This window comes from Chelonia mydas, chromosome 9, assembly GCF_015237465.2.
Source record: "Chelonia mydas isolate rCheMyd1 chromosome 9, rCheMyd1.pri.v2, whole genome shotgun sequence".
Classification (NCBI taxonomy): Eukaryota; Metazoa; Chordata; order Testudines; family Cheloniidae; genus Chelonia; species Chelonia mydas.
In genome coordinates, this window is record NC_057855.1 from 96,648,512 (window position 1) to 96,665,975 (window position 17,464).

The following is a 17,464-nucleotide window of genomic DNA, read 5'->3' on the forward strand; positions in this document are numbered from 1 at the left end:
CTCCCCCACCTTTTCTGCCCTGCCTGTCCTTCCTGAACAGTTTATATCCATCCATGTCAGTATTCCAGTCATGTGAGTTATCCCACCAAGTCTCTGTTATTCCAGTCACATCATAATTCCTTGACTGTGCCAGGACTTCCAGTTCTTCTTGCTTGTTTCCCAGGCTTCTTGCATTTGTGTATAGGCACTTGAGATAACTTGCTGTTTGTCCTGCTTTCTTAGTGTGAGGCAGGAGCCCTACCCTCTCGCGCTCTCCTGCTCGTGCTTCCTCCTGGTATCCCACGTCCCCAGTCAATTAACTTAAAGTAGAAAACCCAAGCAGACATACCATTTGAATCGTCCTCTTTCTAGGACCACATATCCAGGCTGTATTTTGCTGCTTCTTCCTCCAGAATGTCTCTAAAATCTGGCCTTTCTTCTCCATTCCCATAGGTAAACTTTTATCCAGACCCTTATCATCTCTCATCCCAACTACTCCAACTTCCTCCTTTCTGGCCTTGAGAAATCCCACTTTGTCCCATTTATATCCATTCAAAATGCTACTGCAAAGATCATTTTCTTGTCTTCACTTTTAAGTCCCTTCAAAGCCTACTTGTTATCTCTTATACTATATCAAGACACTGAACCCTGCCTCTATTCTGCAAATGATGTCAGTCTGTCTTGAATGCCCATTTATAAAATTTTCCAGCACGTATCTTTTGCTTTCTCCTGTGCTACCCCTTATTCATGTGAGGAGCTCCCTGTAAATATCCAAAAAGCTACCAAATTGTCCTCCTTCAAATCCCTTCTTAAAACTCTCCTATACCATGATGCCTACAAAATATTCGAAAATGGTTAGGCAGGTGGGGTGCTGTGACTGCTGCTTATGTAGTCTAACTAGTATCATCTCACGGTTGTCTTGTGCCTACTTTGCAGAGCATACAATTTAATTATAAGATCAGAGAGTAGCCATCTATTCTCTCTCCTTTTATTAGGCTGTAAGTTCTTTGGGGTAGATACTAGGGTCTCTTTGTTATGTTTATACAGCATGATGGGGCTGTGGTCTTTAGGTACTACCACCCTACAAATAAAAAATGAACAGTGAAGTTAGCTGTTCCAGATTTATTTTGTGAAGTTACACTAGCTAGAATAAAGATATATAAGGAGTAAAACCCCGCATCATGCTTCAAGATGTAAGCCAGTCACTAGGGTCCAGATCCGTAATGGAAGTTAGGAGCCTAAATACCTTTGCAGAACTGGGCCTAACTCCCGAGGAGAAAGTTATTGCAGAATTGTCCATTATGTGAGTTTTTTCACTTTTCTCTGAAGCTTCAGGTATTGGCCACAGTCAGAGACAGGATATCAGACTAGACAAACTAGTGGTCTCACCCAGTATGGTAATTCCTGCAACCCAATAGACTCAATACAACATCGGTAAACAAAATAACCTAGTACAAGCAAGCGTCATGGTTGGGAAGACTAGGGAGGAGATCAACACGCATTTCAAATTTGCAGCAGGTAGTCAGTGGAGCCAAATGTTATTCAGTATGTGAGGTGGCCTGGGGAAACGGAAGTTTTATCCTGAAAGAGAAATGAAAAAGAAAACGCATTCTTATAATAATCCAGGTTTTTTTTTTATAAATGAGCTGTATCAGCTTTTGAAGCATGTTCTTGACTACTGCATTAGGGATCTTCTGCTAAGACAGGTTTTCAAACAAAGAAAACATGGTACATTTGATTAGTGCATAATACAAGGGTCCTAGCTTTCCAAAAGTATTCTGACTACTTAAAGTCTGCCAGCATAAATGTTTAACAATAATTCTTCAGCTAATTTTTAACAGAATGAACATTAAACTGTTTTGGCTCACTTAAGTCTCTCAAAGAGAAATATTACGTATTACCAGAATATTTGCCACTATTATACTTTCACTGCATAAATTTTCAGAGATTCTGAAAAGATTTAAATTTGTGCATTAAGAATTAATGATAAACTGAAAAAGCAAATAATATGTGGTTCTAAGATTCCAATTCCTGGTGCAGACATTAGTGACTGTATGACACATAGGAGACATTTGTGAGAGGACGGGTGTTAGCACTATCATCTTGGCTAAGTTTCAGTATAATGCCTTTCTTCCTATTTTAAAATCCCCCTATAATTACAACTGGACAAAAAGTCACTTCCTGTCCTGAACTGTTGCATATTGTTATTGTGAAGTATTAAATGGCTGCGGTGCTCCGCATCAGAGGTGGCCGTATTTCTGTTGTCAGTAGAGTGACGGCCATCATGTAACTTATAAAAGATTCTGGAATCCTGCTGTTTGAAAGGCCAATATAAATCTAAATCATTCAACTGTTTTACTTATACTCATTGGTACTGAAAACAAACGGCCGGGTGTTCATCTGAGCGCCTGGAACGAGCCGGCAGGATTAGGCGCTCGTACGGTAGTGCGTAAGGGCCCAAATCAGACTCAAACACTTGGCGTGCTGGGTACTGCACACGCAGGAAGACGCGGTCCCACCAAAACCAGTTCCATTTGACAAAGCCAAAACACAACAAGGGAAGGCCACAATCCAGAGGGAGGGGTGGGGGAGGGCACAGGGAGGCCCAGGGTAACTGGCAGGCACACAGGTACCTAGACTGTGTGCACCATTTGTTTCCGAGTCACTGAGGTTAGCGTGGGACGAGGTGACATGCTGGCTGTGGCCCATTTATCACCACAGGTCTGTGACCCCCACAGAAAAGGGGTCAGCCCGGCACGCTGACCCGGCCCGGCCAGGGGCGAAGAGGCCCACGGGGGGGGGGAGGCGTGGCACGAGCCCTGCCAACCGCCCGGCTCCGGCCCCGGGGCAAGGCCAACGCTCAGAGACAGCGGCGCGAGCCGCAGGGCGCGCGCGCGGTGGGCGGGCCGTGATGTCACTCGGAGACGGCGAGTCAGCCACGATCCCGGCGGCCATAGCGACGACGCTCCCTGCAGTGTCGGGCGGGGGGGCTGACAAAGGGGCTCCGCACAGGCAGCCGGCGAGCCAGGACCCGGCGGGCCCCGAGGGGTGAGTGCGGGAGCCGGCAGTGGCTGGGCGCGGGAGGGGGGTCCGCGGCTCCCCCGGCCCCAGCAGGGGGGCTCCGGGGCAGGCTCGGGGTCTGAGGCGGCTGCGATCCCCGCTTCTGACAGGCCGGGCGGGGCGGCGGGAACCCCGGCACCCGTGAGTGGGGGCAGGGACGGGGGCTCCCGGCCCGAGGCAGCTCGGATGCGGGCCCATCGTGGGGAAGAGCCGGGCCCTGAGGCGTGTCCTGTTCCCCGCGGCTTGGAGCCGGGCGTAGCCGCGCTCCCGTGGGGTGGCAGCGGCAGCGTCGGGCCTCGCTGGCGGGTGCAGAGGACCGGGACCGCTGGCAGCGCGGGGTCGGGCTCCCGCCGCTCCCCCCCCCCGGCTGTTGACAGGTCCCGGCACATCAACCGTGTCCGGCCGCTGTAAACACGCTCACGTGAGCTGCGCCACGTGGTGCAGCCGCAGAGCCGCCGCGCGGGGGAGCTGCGGAGCCTGGCTGCCCCCGAGCCGGCGCAGGGACCTGCGGCCGGCCCGCCGGGAGCCGTACCCTCCCGGCCACAGGCGCCCAACGGGGTCCTGCGAGCAGCCGCCAAGCTGGGACGGGCCTCACTGCCAGCCGCCGCTTGCCTGGGGTGAAGGAGGAAAGGGCTGGGAGCTCACCCCAGCCTGCCCGCTCATCGTGCAAGGGAGAGGGGCATGGAAACCCTCCTCCTCAACTCGCCCTTCCGCCGCGTTCGCCCCTGTCTAGAAAATCAAAAGCTGCGAAGTAGGGCAGGGCTCGAACTGGGGTGGGGAGCGTCGAGGGGCGAGCTGATCATGACATAACTTTGCTGCTCACGGCTGGAAAATATTTTGAAAAAGTTAGGGTGTGTCAGTGCTTCCCCTTCTCGTGCCCCTCTGAGGCATTACAGTAAGACCAACTCCTTGTCAAGGACAGTGGTACATAAAGGGTTCGCCAAGATGGACTCTCTTTGTCTCATTAGTACATTTAGGAAAAACAGATATTTTTCCCAGCTAGCCGAACTCAAAAGTCAGTTTCCAACAGATGCTTGGATTTCTTTTTTCCTAATGGACAACTTTACCTGACCTGGAGAAAAACAACATACAGTATTAACATACCCAGTTTCCATTTAAAACTATTGTAAGCACCACAAAAATAAGGAAATCCAGATTGAGATTGATTTACATTATTGAAAATTCTGTATTACCTAGCAAACAGAATGGATCAGAAACTGTGCACGAGTGTTACTTAGAATTTCCTTGTTTTTGTCTTTGTGACCTACCTAGTTTTAGCCATGTATAATTTTTGCATTCATTATATAAAATATCTTTCAAGGGAAAGAATTCCTGCAGAAACTTATAAAATTAGACACGATAAATCATGCTTCTTGTATCTCATTAATATGATGTACTAGATAATACAGTACTTTGAAATTATCAGATCTCAAAGCACCTTGCAAGTATTACTTGCATTTCACAGTGCCATGTGAGGTAGGTAAATAGTAGTACAACCATTTTGGCTCCTCTTCTGCAAAATATGCTTCTGAGTACTCCCATAGATTTAAATGGGACAATATACACACTTCAGTACCTTGCTAAATTGAGGCCTTTATAGGCTAACAATCCGAGGCACAGAGAGGTTAACTAATTTGCTCAAGATCACACAGTGAGTCAATGAAAGCTAGAAATAGTAGAACCTAGCTGTCTTGGCTTCTGATTCTGTCTTCTAATCACTAGATAATTCTCTCTCCCAAGTAATTACAGGAAGTTTAACATGTAGATTGCGTACGTATATATTAAGGCCATCTAAAATTACCCTAATAAACAAAAAAAAATTGATTGAGCTGTTGGAATCTCATTCTAATACTTAACTTTAACATCAAACTGTATTGGATTTCTTGACAAATCTGAAGGGACAAGAATTTCTTATTGGTCTTTTAGTCTGTAATGATTCTGAAGGGGACTGTTTCTTACTGTGTGTATATACATAATGAAAACATATCAATATCCTGATCATATTTTGGAACTTGACACACTTTGAGTATACCAATGGGAAAACTTTTACAATATGCATTATTTAGCTATTACAGTGATTTTCAACCTTTTTTCATTTGTGGACTCCTAAAAAATCTTGAATGGAGGTGCGGACACTTTTGAAAATCTTAGACATAGTCTGTGGACCCCGAGGGTTGAAAAACCACTGAGCTAGTAGATGATAGCTCCAGTACAATGCCTTGTACATGTTACATTGTAACAAGACTTCTTAAATCAGAGATGTGCAGTTTAAAATCTCAGAAAAGTAATGTACATGCTAAGGTCTTTTTCAAGATTAGCTCATTGTTCTGAATAGATTGCTTACCCAGTTTCCGCCTTTTAAAAGAAGCCATTTGTAGTCCTGAATACAAAAAAGGAGTATAGACTATGCTCAGAAACCATGGTGATTAGCTGGTTATAAGAACATGAATAGAACAGAATCTTACATTTGAAAACTTCCTGATTTTATTTTCACTTTTTTATTAAACTAAAAAGTATCCCAAAATCAAAATTCTATGCTTGGAGAAATAAGTTACATTTTAGTCTAGCTTTTCTCTGCCAAGTTAAAACCTCTTGTAAAAAGGAGTTTCTAAGGGAAATGCTGGCAAACCAGTGCTATCATGACACAAGCAGCGTACTTTTAGGTACCTTATGGAGGAAGATTCCTTTATTGAGCTGAAAAATCATCACTGTAGAGTAGCTGTCCTACTGTATAGTCTGTTGGCAAAACAGCTAATACTGCTAAGATGATATGAGCTGTGTGCATGTGGATCCCTGCACTTAACAGAATCTCATTGTCATCACTGAGGCTCCATACAGGTGCAGGAGTCCACCTGTGTGGATTAGTTTGCAGGAGGCCTTAGGCCCTGATCCTGCAAAGATTTATGCCCATGCTTAGCTTTGTGTGTTGTTAATAGTCCCTTTGATTCTAATGAGCTTTCCTGTTATAGACCTCTTTTATAAAGCACTTTGAAATCTACTATGAAAAGTGCTATATAAGACATAGGTATTATAGTTACACAGCAGACCCTTCAGTATAGATGTAGTTTATAAAAAGTGCTTTTGCTAGTATAGTTTATAGTGATTCAGCAAACATAATAAGTTATACTGGCAAAAGAACTTTTATGCTGGTATAACTATCATCATAAAGGCTTTTGCCAGTAAAGCATTGTCACAAAAAAAATCACATTCCTAGCTGATGTTGCTATGATGCAAAAGAGTCTAGTGTATGCTATCCTTAGTCCTTCACGTTGGTGAAAACTTACCATTTTCCATTGATACCAGTTTGAATAATAACTTTTTACCCAGCCAATAAATGACAAGTGGAAGCAACCGCATGATACATATGTATATTTAAAAAAAACAAACCAAAAAACATGACATTTGGAGTTGAGGTAGGATCAGGGAATCTGCAATGAATCCAATGGATGTGTTAAAATAACAAGAAACAATAATAAAATGTAATATTGAAGAATAAAGAATCACATTTATTGGAACTTTAGTAATCCAATAAAATATTTCAAAATATCAAAAAATATCTTTTTTGTTAGTTATTCACTAATGTAGTAAGTATGTTTAAAACCAGGGGTGGACAAACTTTTTGGCCTGAGGGCCACATCAGGGTTCCGAAACTGTATGGAGGGCCGGGTAGGGAAGGCTGTGCTTCAAACAGCCTGGCATCCGCCCCCTCCCACTTCCCGCCCCCTGACTGCCCCCCTCTGAACCTCTGACCCGTCCAACCCCCTTACTCCTTGTCCCCTGACCGCCCCCTCCCAGGACCCACTGCCGCGCAGTCTAGAACACCAGGGCAAGCTGGCGGCTCTCGCAGCTGTGCTGCCTGGCAGGAACTCACAGCCCCGCTGCCTACAGTGCTGGTGGCACGGCGAGCTGAGGCTGCAGGGGAGGGGCCGGGGGCTAGCCTTCCCAGCCGGGAGCTCAAGGGCTGGGAAGGACGGTCCCGCAGGCTGGATGTGGCCCGCGGGCTGTAGTTTGTCCACCTCTGTTTAAAACAATCATTAGAAAAAAATCTTTTGTGCAGTTTAGCCAAATGCATATATAGAGATTTTATATTAATGAGAGCTTTTAGTATCTTATTTCTTATGTTCTTGAATTCCTTACGGTATATTGCACTATAATTAACTTTTCCTAGAATTCTCTCTTCTTCTATTGCCTGTAAGAAATAGTTTATTTAAAAACAGTTTTGTATTCCTGTGAGCTGGCATTCTTTCAAGTTAGACCCTGATACTGTTCTTGTATGTTTGAATGAAACAGTGAATATTATTTAGCAATAGCACATTAAGATGCTCAAGTCCTACTAATTAGACTTGCTGTGCAAAATAATTGCAGAGCTTATTCATCTCTTCTGAAACAAAAAGTATTTACCAAAATTCTGAGAAGTGCACAGAATCTAAATTGCCATTTGCTGATATGTAGCCTAGTTAAAAAGTGTTCTGAAAAAAAAATAGAACATCAGTCAGGAATATCATCATCAGGGATTTGTTATCAAAAGAATATAATTAACATTCTAGTCTACTGGAAAGTAATTCTGGATTCTGAAAGGAGATTGGGTTTTAGGAAAAAAGATACTGGAATAAGAATAGTTAGCCCTTGGGAAGGACAATATGCACCTACTCTTGGAGAATTTTAAAAAATAAATTAATATATATCTTTCAAAAAGTGTTTACGTACATCTTGAACCAGAACTAGATTCTGTACATCTGGTAGAGCATGGGCTAGTGGTTTTAGTCCCTTTTGGATGTTTAGGTATCAAAAGCCTAAGTTTTGTGAAAATTAGCTCTGATATAAAATATTGGCACTTTGAAATGTAATGTAATGATTTAAAACAGAAAATTAGGCATTTATTTACCATCCATAGGATTAGGGCTGTGTCTGCGCTAGGGAATTCTAGAAACAGAATTACCGCTGGTGCAACCACCAGTTAGGCTGCATATGAGTAACAGGTTTCGTTGATTTGGTGGTAAAATGCTGGAAACCACTAGGAGCCTCATCTCCGTGGGTGACAGCACAAGTGGGATTTTTTAAAATTAACATTTCCTAGTGTACACCCAGCCTAAGAGTCTCCACTCAGACTCTTGGTGTTCTCCTAGGACTATTAGCCTATAGAAAACATAGTGAAATACTATTTTAGGCCACAATCCTGCAAAGACTTAAACACCTGCATAACATCATGCACTGTGAATAGGCTTGTTCACTACAGTGGAATTACTTAGTGCATAAAGGCAAGCATCTGTATACATATTTGCAGGATTGCGGCTTTATTTTTATCTTATAAATTACATTTGGGAGTGTGATATGAACAGGTTGTGGAGTTTTGTTTTTTGTTTTATTTGGATTGAGATTCCAGAAATGAACCTGAAAAATCTCGGGGGCGGGGGGAGGGGATATTTTGGTTACACACTGGGGAAAACAATCATTCTTAACATCAACTTAAATAACTACAAATTTAGCTTCAGTAAATGTGATGGAAAAATCCAAAACCTACCCTGTACTATTGAATCATGACAAATATACATCCTACTTGATTTTTAATTCACTGCCTTTACACTGAAATCTTATTATGATCAGACTTCAGAGATGCAATTAGACAAAGAATGAAGGTCTTCCTGATTCTTTCGTTCTGAATGTTTGCACTGTGACCTGGCTCATATACAAACATGATATACATAACATATTGTACTGTACCTTGGGATGTTTCAGTTAGGCCACTGGTGTGCTGTCATGCTGACCAATATTGTCTCATTGTTTCCTTGTACCCTCCTGTCTGTCTGTCTTGATCCACCTGTTGTCTCTTATCTTATACTCAGGTTATAGGCTCTTTGCTGCAAGGACTGTCTTTTTGTTCTGTGTTTGTAGAGCTGTTAGCACAGTGGGGTCCTGGTCCATGATTGAGGCATGAGGCACTACAGCAATACAAATAATAATACTAATGAAAGGAAGACATATTCACTTACTTTATTGCAGTTTTTAAAATGAACGAAAACAAAATGTCAAAGATGAGTAAAGTTATGTTAGCTGAAACATTTTTGAAGGCGCTTAAAATAATTATAAAGAAGCTCAAAACCAAATGTCAAGTACTGTATCTATGCATCATCTGCTGTCTGATTAGGTTCTGTGGATTTGTGAAAACAAACACTATCATCATTCCATTTCCTTTCTTCTGCAGAATTGCCAAAATGCGTTGGAATTCTTAAATGACTCAAAACCAGAAATCTGTTTGGGATACAAAATCATAAGAGCAGAAGAAGCAGAAGGAAGGATTCGGTGCCAATGCAGCAACAAAAAAGACAGCCAGAGTTAGTGGAAGGAAATCTTCCTGTTTTTGTGTTTCCTACGGAGCTTATATTTTATGCAGATGACCAGTCAACACACAAACAGGTGTTGACTCTATATAACCCCTATGAGTTTGCCTTAAAATTCAAAGGTGGGTTTCTTAGGTTCAGTTTCATTTAAGGTTTCCTTTATCAGTCTACCTGTAGCTTATATAACAAACATAAGTTATGAAAACTATGGTGTTATGCAAAAATTCAGATTTGTCTTCTACCACAGTCTGTTTATTAAAATTTCTACTACTGCTGGTTTATACCATGTAACCACCAGTGTCCTTTTCATTTCAGTTCTTTGTACAACTCCAAATAAATATGTTGTTGTCGATGCTGCAGGTGCAGTGAAGCCTCAGTGTTGTGTTGATATGTAAGTAAAAATAGCTCAGTTCTCCTTAACTGTTAAAGATTTGAATAACTACATCAGCTAATTGTATGTCTAAACCTCAGCTAATATTTAAAAGGCATATTTTAAACTACACTACAGAAAATGTTAACCTCTAGTCCCACTTCATCATTCACATTTTATTGAACATTAAAATATCGTAGTGCTTACGCAAGTTGCTTAGTAATTCTGAATTAGCCAGAGAAAATTAAATACTTGAATATATAAAGTGAGTTCCTGATTTAGTCTGGTCGAACCTCAAAGTTATATTAATGAGCAGAAACACATTGTATGGTGCTAAACTTTATGAATTAGCAAGAAAAGTAAACAAACAATGAATCGAGGACAATGAATCACAAACTGTATGTTGTAAAATTATTTTGGTAAGTGTACAGTACTCATTTAACAAGATCATAGTTCTGGGTTCTACTGGCTCTTTCCCCCTCTTTTTTTGTAATTTATGGCAGGAGCATTGGATAGGTGCCCCTTTTTACTTGTGTAAATATGAATAAACAATAGTAGAGTGCTAATACATAGATCCTGTGGTATAGTTTTAAAAGTAAGTCTTTCTGATATGAACCACACTAGAATACTTTGCTGTAATATAAGGTTTTTTGCTAAAATGGGTGAGATCACCAGGCTTGGGTGAGAATTATTTGCAGATTGGCAAAGTGAGAATCTGTAAAATTCTAATATGAATGCTTTCCATGGACCATGTAACATAGCGAGTATACTTCTGCTGTCCTGTTCAGTGAAGATACTCTTGCCTACCATTTTTTAAAAAAAAATCTCTCTTCTCCTTCCTTGACCCCAACTCACTCACAGAGAAGGGCTGATGGCCAGTTAAGTGTTACCTTTGAAATCCCCAAATGTTAAATAAGGCTTCTAGTTTTTTGCTTTAACTGTGATTTATCAGTATTGTCTGCTGTAATTCAGAGCAGAACAAATTGGTAAATATTCATTTAATTCAAAATAGCATGATATGTTTCAGCTTCTGTATGTTAGCTTCATGCTGATCTACATGACTTCAAGGCTGCAGTGTGTGCTTCATGAGCATGAAGTATCCAAAATAAATAAATAAAAATAAAAAGGAAATTGGGTTTTCTGATTAAACATTTATTTACTCCAAAAAGCATTATTTATATTTTCTGGCAAATACATGCCATTAGCAAAAGACCTACTTTTAATGAACTCTTGGTTCTCTGCAAAGCAGATGACACTACTCTGTTATGAGGAGCCCATCTGGTACTGTGGCATTGGCCTCATCAGGACTGATTGGGAATTTCAAGGGCGTAACCAACTAGCACTTCCCATAAAAAGCATAAGTGGGTAGGAACAGCAATATTGTTAAAAGCACAGAAATGATCAACACATACCAGTGCACAGAAAGTTTATATTACTGTAATTCAGTGACAGGTTTCAGAGTAGCAGCCGTGTTAGTCTTATCGCAAAAAGAACAGGAGGACTTGTGGCACCTTAGAGACTAATTTCAGAGACTACGAATTTATTAGAGCATAAGCTTTCGTGGGCTACAGCCCATTTCATTGGATGCGTAGAATGGAACATATAGTAAGAAGATTATACATGCAGATAAGTTGGACGTTGCCATACAAACTGTGAGAGGCTAATTAGTTAAGATGAGCTATTATCAGCAGGAGGAAAAAAACTTTTGCAGTGATAATCAAGATGGCCCATTTAGACAGTTGACAAGAAGGTGTGAGGATACTTAACTTAGGGAAATAGATTCAATATGTGTAATGACCCAGCCATTACCAGTCTCTATTCAAACCCAGGCTAATGGTATTTAGTTTGCATATTAATTCAAGCTCAGCAGTTTCTCCTTGGAGTCTGTTTTTGAAGCTTTTCTGTTGCAAAATTGCCACCCTTAAATCTTTTACTGAATGGCCAGAGAGGTTGAAGTGTTCTCCTACCGGTTTTTGAATATTATGATTCCTGATGTCAGATTTGTGTCCATTTATTCTGTTGCATAGAAACTGTCCGGTTTGGCCAATGTACATGGCAGAGGGGCATTGCTGGCACATGATGGCATATATCACATTGGTAGATGTGCCGGGGAACGAGCCCCTGATGGCGTGGCTAATGTGATTAGGTCCTATGATTAGGTCACTTGAATAAATATGTGGACAGAGTTGGCATCAGTGAGTCATTCTGGTCTCTAGCTGATCTTTATGGAATTTTGATTGATTATCTTTGGGTCCATCTCAGAAAATATTAATTTCTTTAGTTAGGTCTTCAAGAATATTTTTTTCAGCAGCCAATACCCGACCCTGTTTTGGCGGATAGTAGTCTCAGTATGGGTAACAGATATCAGAGTAGCAGCCGTGTTAGTCTGTATTTGCAAAAAGAAAAGGAGTACTTGTGGCACCTTAGAGACTAACAAATTTATTAGAGCATAAGCTTTCATGAGCTACAGCTCACTTCATTGGATGCATTCAGTGGAAAATACAGTGGGGAGATTTATAAACATAGAGAACATGAAACAATGGGTGTTACCATACACACTGTAACGAGAGTGATCACTTAAGGTGAGCTATTACCAGCAGGAGAGCGGGGAGCTGGGGGGAAGCCTTTTGTAGTGATAATCAAGGTGGGCCATTTCCAGCAGTTGACAAGAATGTCTGAGGAATGAGGGGGAGGGGGGAGGAAATAAATATGGGGAAATAGTTTTACTTTGTGTAATGACACATCCAGTCTCTATTCAAGCCTAAGTTAATTGTATCCAGTTTGCAAATTAATTCCAATTCAGCGGTCTCTCGTTGGAGTCTGTTTTTGAAGTTTTTTTGTTGAAGAATTGCCACTTTTAGGTCTGTAATCGAGTGACCAAAGAGATTGAAGTGTTCTCCGGCTGGTTTTTGAATGTTATAATTCTTGATGTCTGATTTGTGTCCATTTATTCTTTTATGTAGAGACTGTCCAGTTTGACCAATGTACATGGCAGAGGGGCATTGCTGGCACATGATGGCATATATCACATTGGTAGATGTGCAGGTGAATGAGCCTCTGATAGTGTGGCTGATGTGATTAGGCCCTATGATGGTGTCCCCTGAGTAGATATGTGGACACAGTTGGCAACGGCCTTTGTTCCTGGGTTAGTGGTTCTGATGTGTGGTGTGTGGTTGGTGGTGAGTATTTGCTTCAGGTTGGGGGGGCTGTCTCCCAAGATCTGTGAGAGTGATGGGTTGTCCTATCCTGAAGGATAGATCCTTGATGATGTGTTGGAGAGGTTTTAGATGGAGGCTGAAGGTGATGGCTAGTGGCATTCTGTTATTTTCTTTGTTGGGCCTGTCCTGTAGTAGGTGACTTCTGGGTACTCTTCTGGCTCTGTCAATCTGTTTCTTCACTTCAGCAGGTGGGTATTGTAGTTGTAAGAATGCTTGATAGAGATCTTGTAGGTGTTTGTCTCTGTCTGAGGGGTTGGAGCAAATGTAGTTGTATTGTAGAACTTGGCTGTAGACAATGGATCAGGTGGTGTGGTCTGGATGAAAGCTGGAGGCATGTAGGTAGGCATAGCGGTCAGTAGGTTTCCAGTATAGGGTGGTGTTTATGTGACCATCGCTTATTAACACCATAGTGTCCAGGAAGTGGATCTCTTGTGTGGACTGGTCCAGGCCGAGGTTGATGGTGGGATGGAAATTGTTGAAATCATGGTGGAATTCCTCAAGGGCTTCTTTTTCCATGGGTCCAGATGATGAAGATGTCATCAATGAAGCGCAAATAGAGTAGGGGCATTAGGGGACAAGAGCTGAGGAAGCATTATTCTAAGTCAGCCATAAAAATGTTGGCATACTGTGGGGCCATGCGGGTACCCATAGCAGTGCCGCTGATTTGAAGGTATACATGGTCCCCGAATGTGAAATAGTTATGGGTGAGGACAAAGTCACAAAGTTCAGCCACCAGGTTTGCCGTGACGTTATCGGGGATACTGTTCCTGACGGCTTGTAGTCCATCTTTGTGTGGAATGTTGGTGTAGAGGGCTTCTACATCCATAGTGGCCAGGATGGTGTTTTCAGGAAGATCACCGATGGATTGTAGTATGGGTAACATTCTTGGAACTATGTTTATTGCTGTGAGGTTAGATATGAACTGTGCTGTATACGTATGGCCCTTTGCCAGATAAATCGATATTCTACAGAGCTTCTAATTATGCAGTGCTCTCCAGTAAGAAACAGGAGAATGTATCTGTTTATATGGGTCTGTAGAGAAACATCTGTTTGCTTGACAGTAACTGTGTATGCTCAGACAGAAACTTTACATAACACTGTGCTTATGCTGATGCATAGAAGCATGGTACTAACAATAGAAAAGAATTTAAAGCAACACAAGAAATCTTAACATAAAAATCAAAGGCTTGAAGCTGCAGCTCTGACATAAGCAAAAGTGCATGCCTGAGTAAAGACTTCAGGCTCAAACCTTCGTTGCTCAGTGATCTACTCAAGACAGAGCCCACTCTTCACCAAATGGTAGTTGACTTGCTATGGGTGAAATAAATTTACTTGATGAAACTCCATCATGGCCTAACTCATTTGCTTCTGAGGTTACGAAGAAGCTCCTATGTTCAATAAGCATATGGTTTACAGGCTGATGTATTTCAAACCTTTGTCATTCTCTGTTCCCTTTTGAAAGCCCTACTTAAATTACATGTTAATTTTAGGCGTACCCAGTATTTTAATAACAAGCCTTTGTGGGTATCTTAATGTGATCACAAAATCCAGTTTCTTAAAATTCAGTCCAAAATGCAGAAATCATGGGGTTTTTTTTGTGCTGAAGTGATCGGTTTAATGCTGAAGTGATCAGTTTCCTGGAACAATGTTAAAATGACACTACCCAATGCCAGTGTAGTTAGAAACCTTTATTCATAGGAGTTTGCAACTTGCTCTGGACTGAAACTTGTCAGACTACACATTTCCTGAAGCTAACTGGCTTAAATATGGATTTTCTCTTAATATCTCTCAAAAGGTTTTTATGGTCATTCAAGTAAATAATTTGCATTTTGGAAAAAAGCAGTTACAATATCCATTATGGTGGCTAAATATTGTGGGATTTTAAAACTAGGTACACATGCATTTTCATAATTATTTATAACTACAGTGAAGACCCAAGTGAACAAACTACTGTTCATAGAAGAGAGGTACGGAAGAGATTTAGTTAAGCTTTGCTATTTATGGGTCCTGTATGAGACTTGACATGAAGTACTATAGAACTGCATAATTTTGGGTGCTCAGATAGTGGTCTTGGGCATAATATAGGTATCCTGACCCCAACCCTGCAGTTGAAACCATGCAGATGAATCTCTTGAAAGGGGATCTGCATAAAAATGTTGATATATGTATTTTTTTTTATCTGCAGTGTGATTCGTCACAGAGACGTTCGGGCTTGTCACTATGGTGTGATAGACAAATTCCGTCTCCAAGTGTCTGAGCAAAGCCAGAGGAAAGCATTAGGGCGAAAAGAAGTCATTGCTACACTACTTCCATCTGCAAAAGAGCAACAGCAAAAGGAAGAAGAGGAAAAAAGAATAAAAGAACATCTGGCTGAAAGTGTCTTTTTTGAGCAGACTTTGTGTCAACCAGGTAGTTAAAGTCTTACCTAGCCCTCTTCTAGATCAAACAGTTTGGTATAGCTGAAATGACTGGAAAGAGGTTAAACTATAAGAAAGATAGTCTAAATTAACTCCATTTTTACTTTCCTGTAAGAGTACAGTGGTTATTGTTAAGAGTGGTTATGGTGCTCCAAAGCCCATGCTATTGCTGTGTTGCTTATATCCTCTTTAATCAAATGAGAGAGCTATAAACTACCATGTGCCCCTAAAGTTACATTTGCTATCCAGAGTTTTGTTCATTTGAGTAATGGGTCTTTTAAGGGGCCAATCCTTTTACACAAGCAAATTCCCACGACTTCAGCAGGAGATGTGGCTACAAAAGGATTGCAGGACCATGCCCTTGGAGACTAATTTGTTCTATCAAAGTGTGTCTCCAAGTGTATTTTTGTCTGTGTCAGAACTTTAATTCTCCACCTCCTGACCAGCAGCAGATACTTTCAAACACTTTCCACACATGGCACTTCTTTTGTGCCATGTTCCTTTACCTCTGAAATGTACAGAAAAGTGGAGTTACAAATATCTGCTATGCACATGCAGTAGTATAGAGAGTAGCTGATGTACCAACAGCCATGGCTGAAGCATGAGCTCTTGCAAATTAGGGGTGGCAGGGCGAGAAGGCTTAACTCATTAATTGTTTTGTCTTCTAAAACAAAATTCTAATCTTTACTTGCCTGGCTGGAAATGCACCTTCCTCCCCACCACCCCCAATCTCTCTGACAGCTTAATTCCAGAAAAGGCAAGGGGTGGGATACACAAGGGGGACTTAAGTGCTGAAAGTGGCAATTAGGCACCTAAGTCCAACATTTAGGCACCACTGGCTTGCACAAAAGCCCTGCACAGCTGCCACCTAACCCTATAGAGGTGCCTAGAATCCAATGGCTCCTATGTTTCCACTATTAAAGTACTGACACTGCCCAACAGCTGAGTGCCTAATTCACCTAAGTCCCAGCAGGATTCACAAAATAGGCATTCCCCTGCCTCTCTTACCTTCAGGGTCCAATCTGGTAGGTGTGCTTAGGGTAGTGGTTCTCAACCAGGGGTACACGTACTCCTGGGGGTATGCAGAGCTCTTCCAGGGGGTACATCTAGATATGTGCCTAGTTTTACAACAGAATACATAAAAAGCACTAGCGAAGACAGTACAAACTAAAATTTCATACAGACAAAATGAGACAGTAAGCAATTTTTCAGTAGCAGTGTGCTGTGACACTTTTGTATTTTGATGTCTGATTTTGTAAGCAAGTAGTTTAAGTCAGGTGAAACTTGGGGTACACAATACAAATCAGACTCCTAAAAGGGGTCTAGTAGTCTGGAAAGGTTGGGAACCACTGGCTTAGGGCATGTCTAAACCCACACAAAATGGTGAGGCAGTGTCCCCCTTATGACCTTTATCCCAGGGGTTAGAGCACGCAGGGTGTGGGAGACCTGGATTCAAGTTCTCCCCGCATATGGAGCAGGGATTTGAACTTCGGACTCCCACTTTCCAAGAGAATTCCCTAGTCACTCTGCTGTGGAGCAGATTTCTCCTATTGAAGCTGCCCACTTTGTATAAATAATTAACTATACAGTGGCCCAGAGAGAGAATGACGAAGTCCCACTTGTGAATCCCACCCTAGGTAACTTTGCATAGAATTATAGAAGAGTAGGACTGGAAGGGACCTCAACAGGTCATCTAGTCCAGTCCCCTGCACTCATGGCAGGACTAAATATTATCTAGACCATTCCTGACAGGTGTTTGTCTAACCTGTTCTTAAAAATCTCCAGTGATGGAGATTCTACAGCCTCCCGTGGCAATTGGTTCCAGGGCTTAACTTCTCTGACAGGAAGTTTTTCCTAACGTCCAACCTAAACCTCTCTTGTTTCAATTTAAGCCCATTGCTTCTCGTTCTATCTTCCAAGGTTAACGAGAACAATTTTTCACCCTCCTTCTTGCAACAACCTTTTTTGTGCTTAAAAACTATTGTCATGTCTCTCCTCTTCTCCAGACTAAACAAACCCAATTTTTTCAATCTTCTTTATAGTTCATGTTTTCTAGACCTTTAGTAATTTTTGTTGTTCTCC

General features: G+C 41.7%; 1 protein-coding gene across 3 annotated transcripts in view; it reads left to right on the forward strand.

Moving 5' to 3' along the window:
* The first annotated feature begins 2,748 nt into the window (after window positions 1-2,748).
* Window positions 2,749-17,464, forward strand: part of MOSPD1 (motile sperm domain containing 1) — a 35,727-nt gene continuing 21,011 nt past the window's right edge. For 2 of the 3 annotated variants that reach the window (XR_005226826.2, XM_037909224.2), the window contains exons 1-4: window positions 2,882-3,027; window positions 9,242-9,499; window positions 9,693-9,768; window positions 15,151-15,374. Coding sequence is in view for 2 of the 3 variants with exons in the window: in XM_037909224.2 (XP_037765152.1) it covers window positions 9,346-9,499; window positions 9,693-9,768; window positions 15,151-15,374 (454 nt within the window). In the remaining variant the exon portion in view is untranslated. Of the gene's footprint in view, window positions 3,028-9,241; window positions 9,500-9,692; window positions 9,769-15,150; window positions 15,375-17,464 lie in introns of all 3 variants that reach the window. The other variant, XM_037909223.2, reaches the window with a different exon arrangement.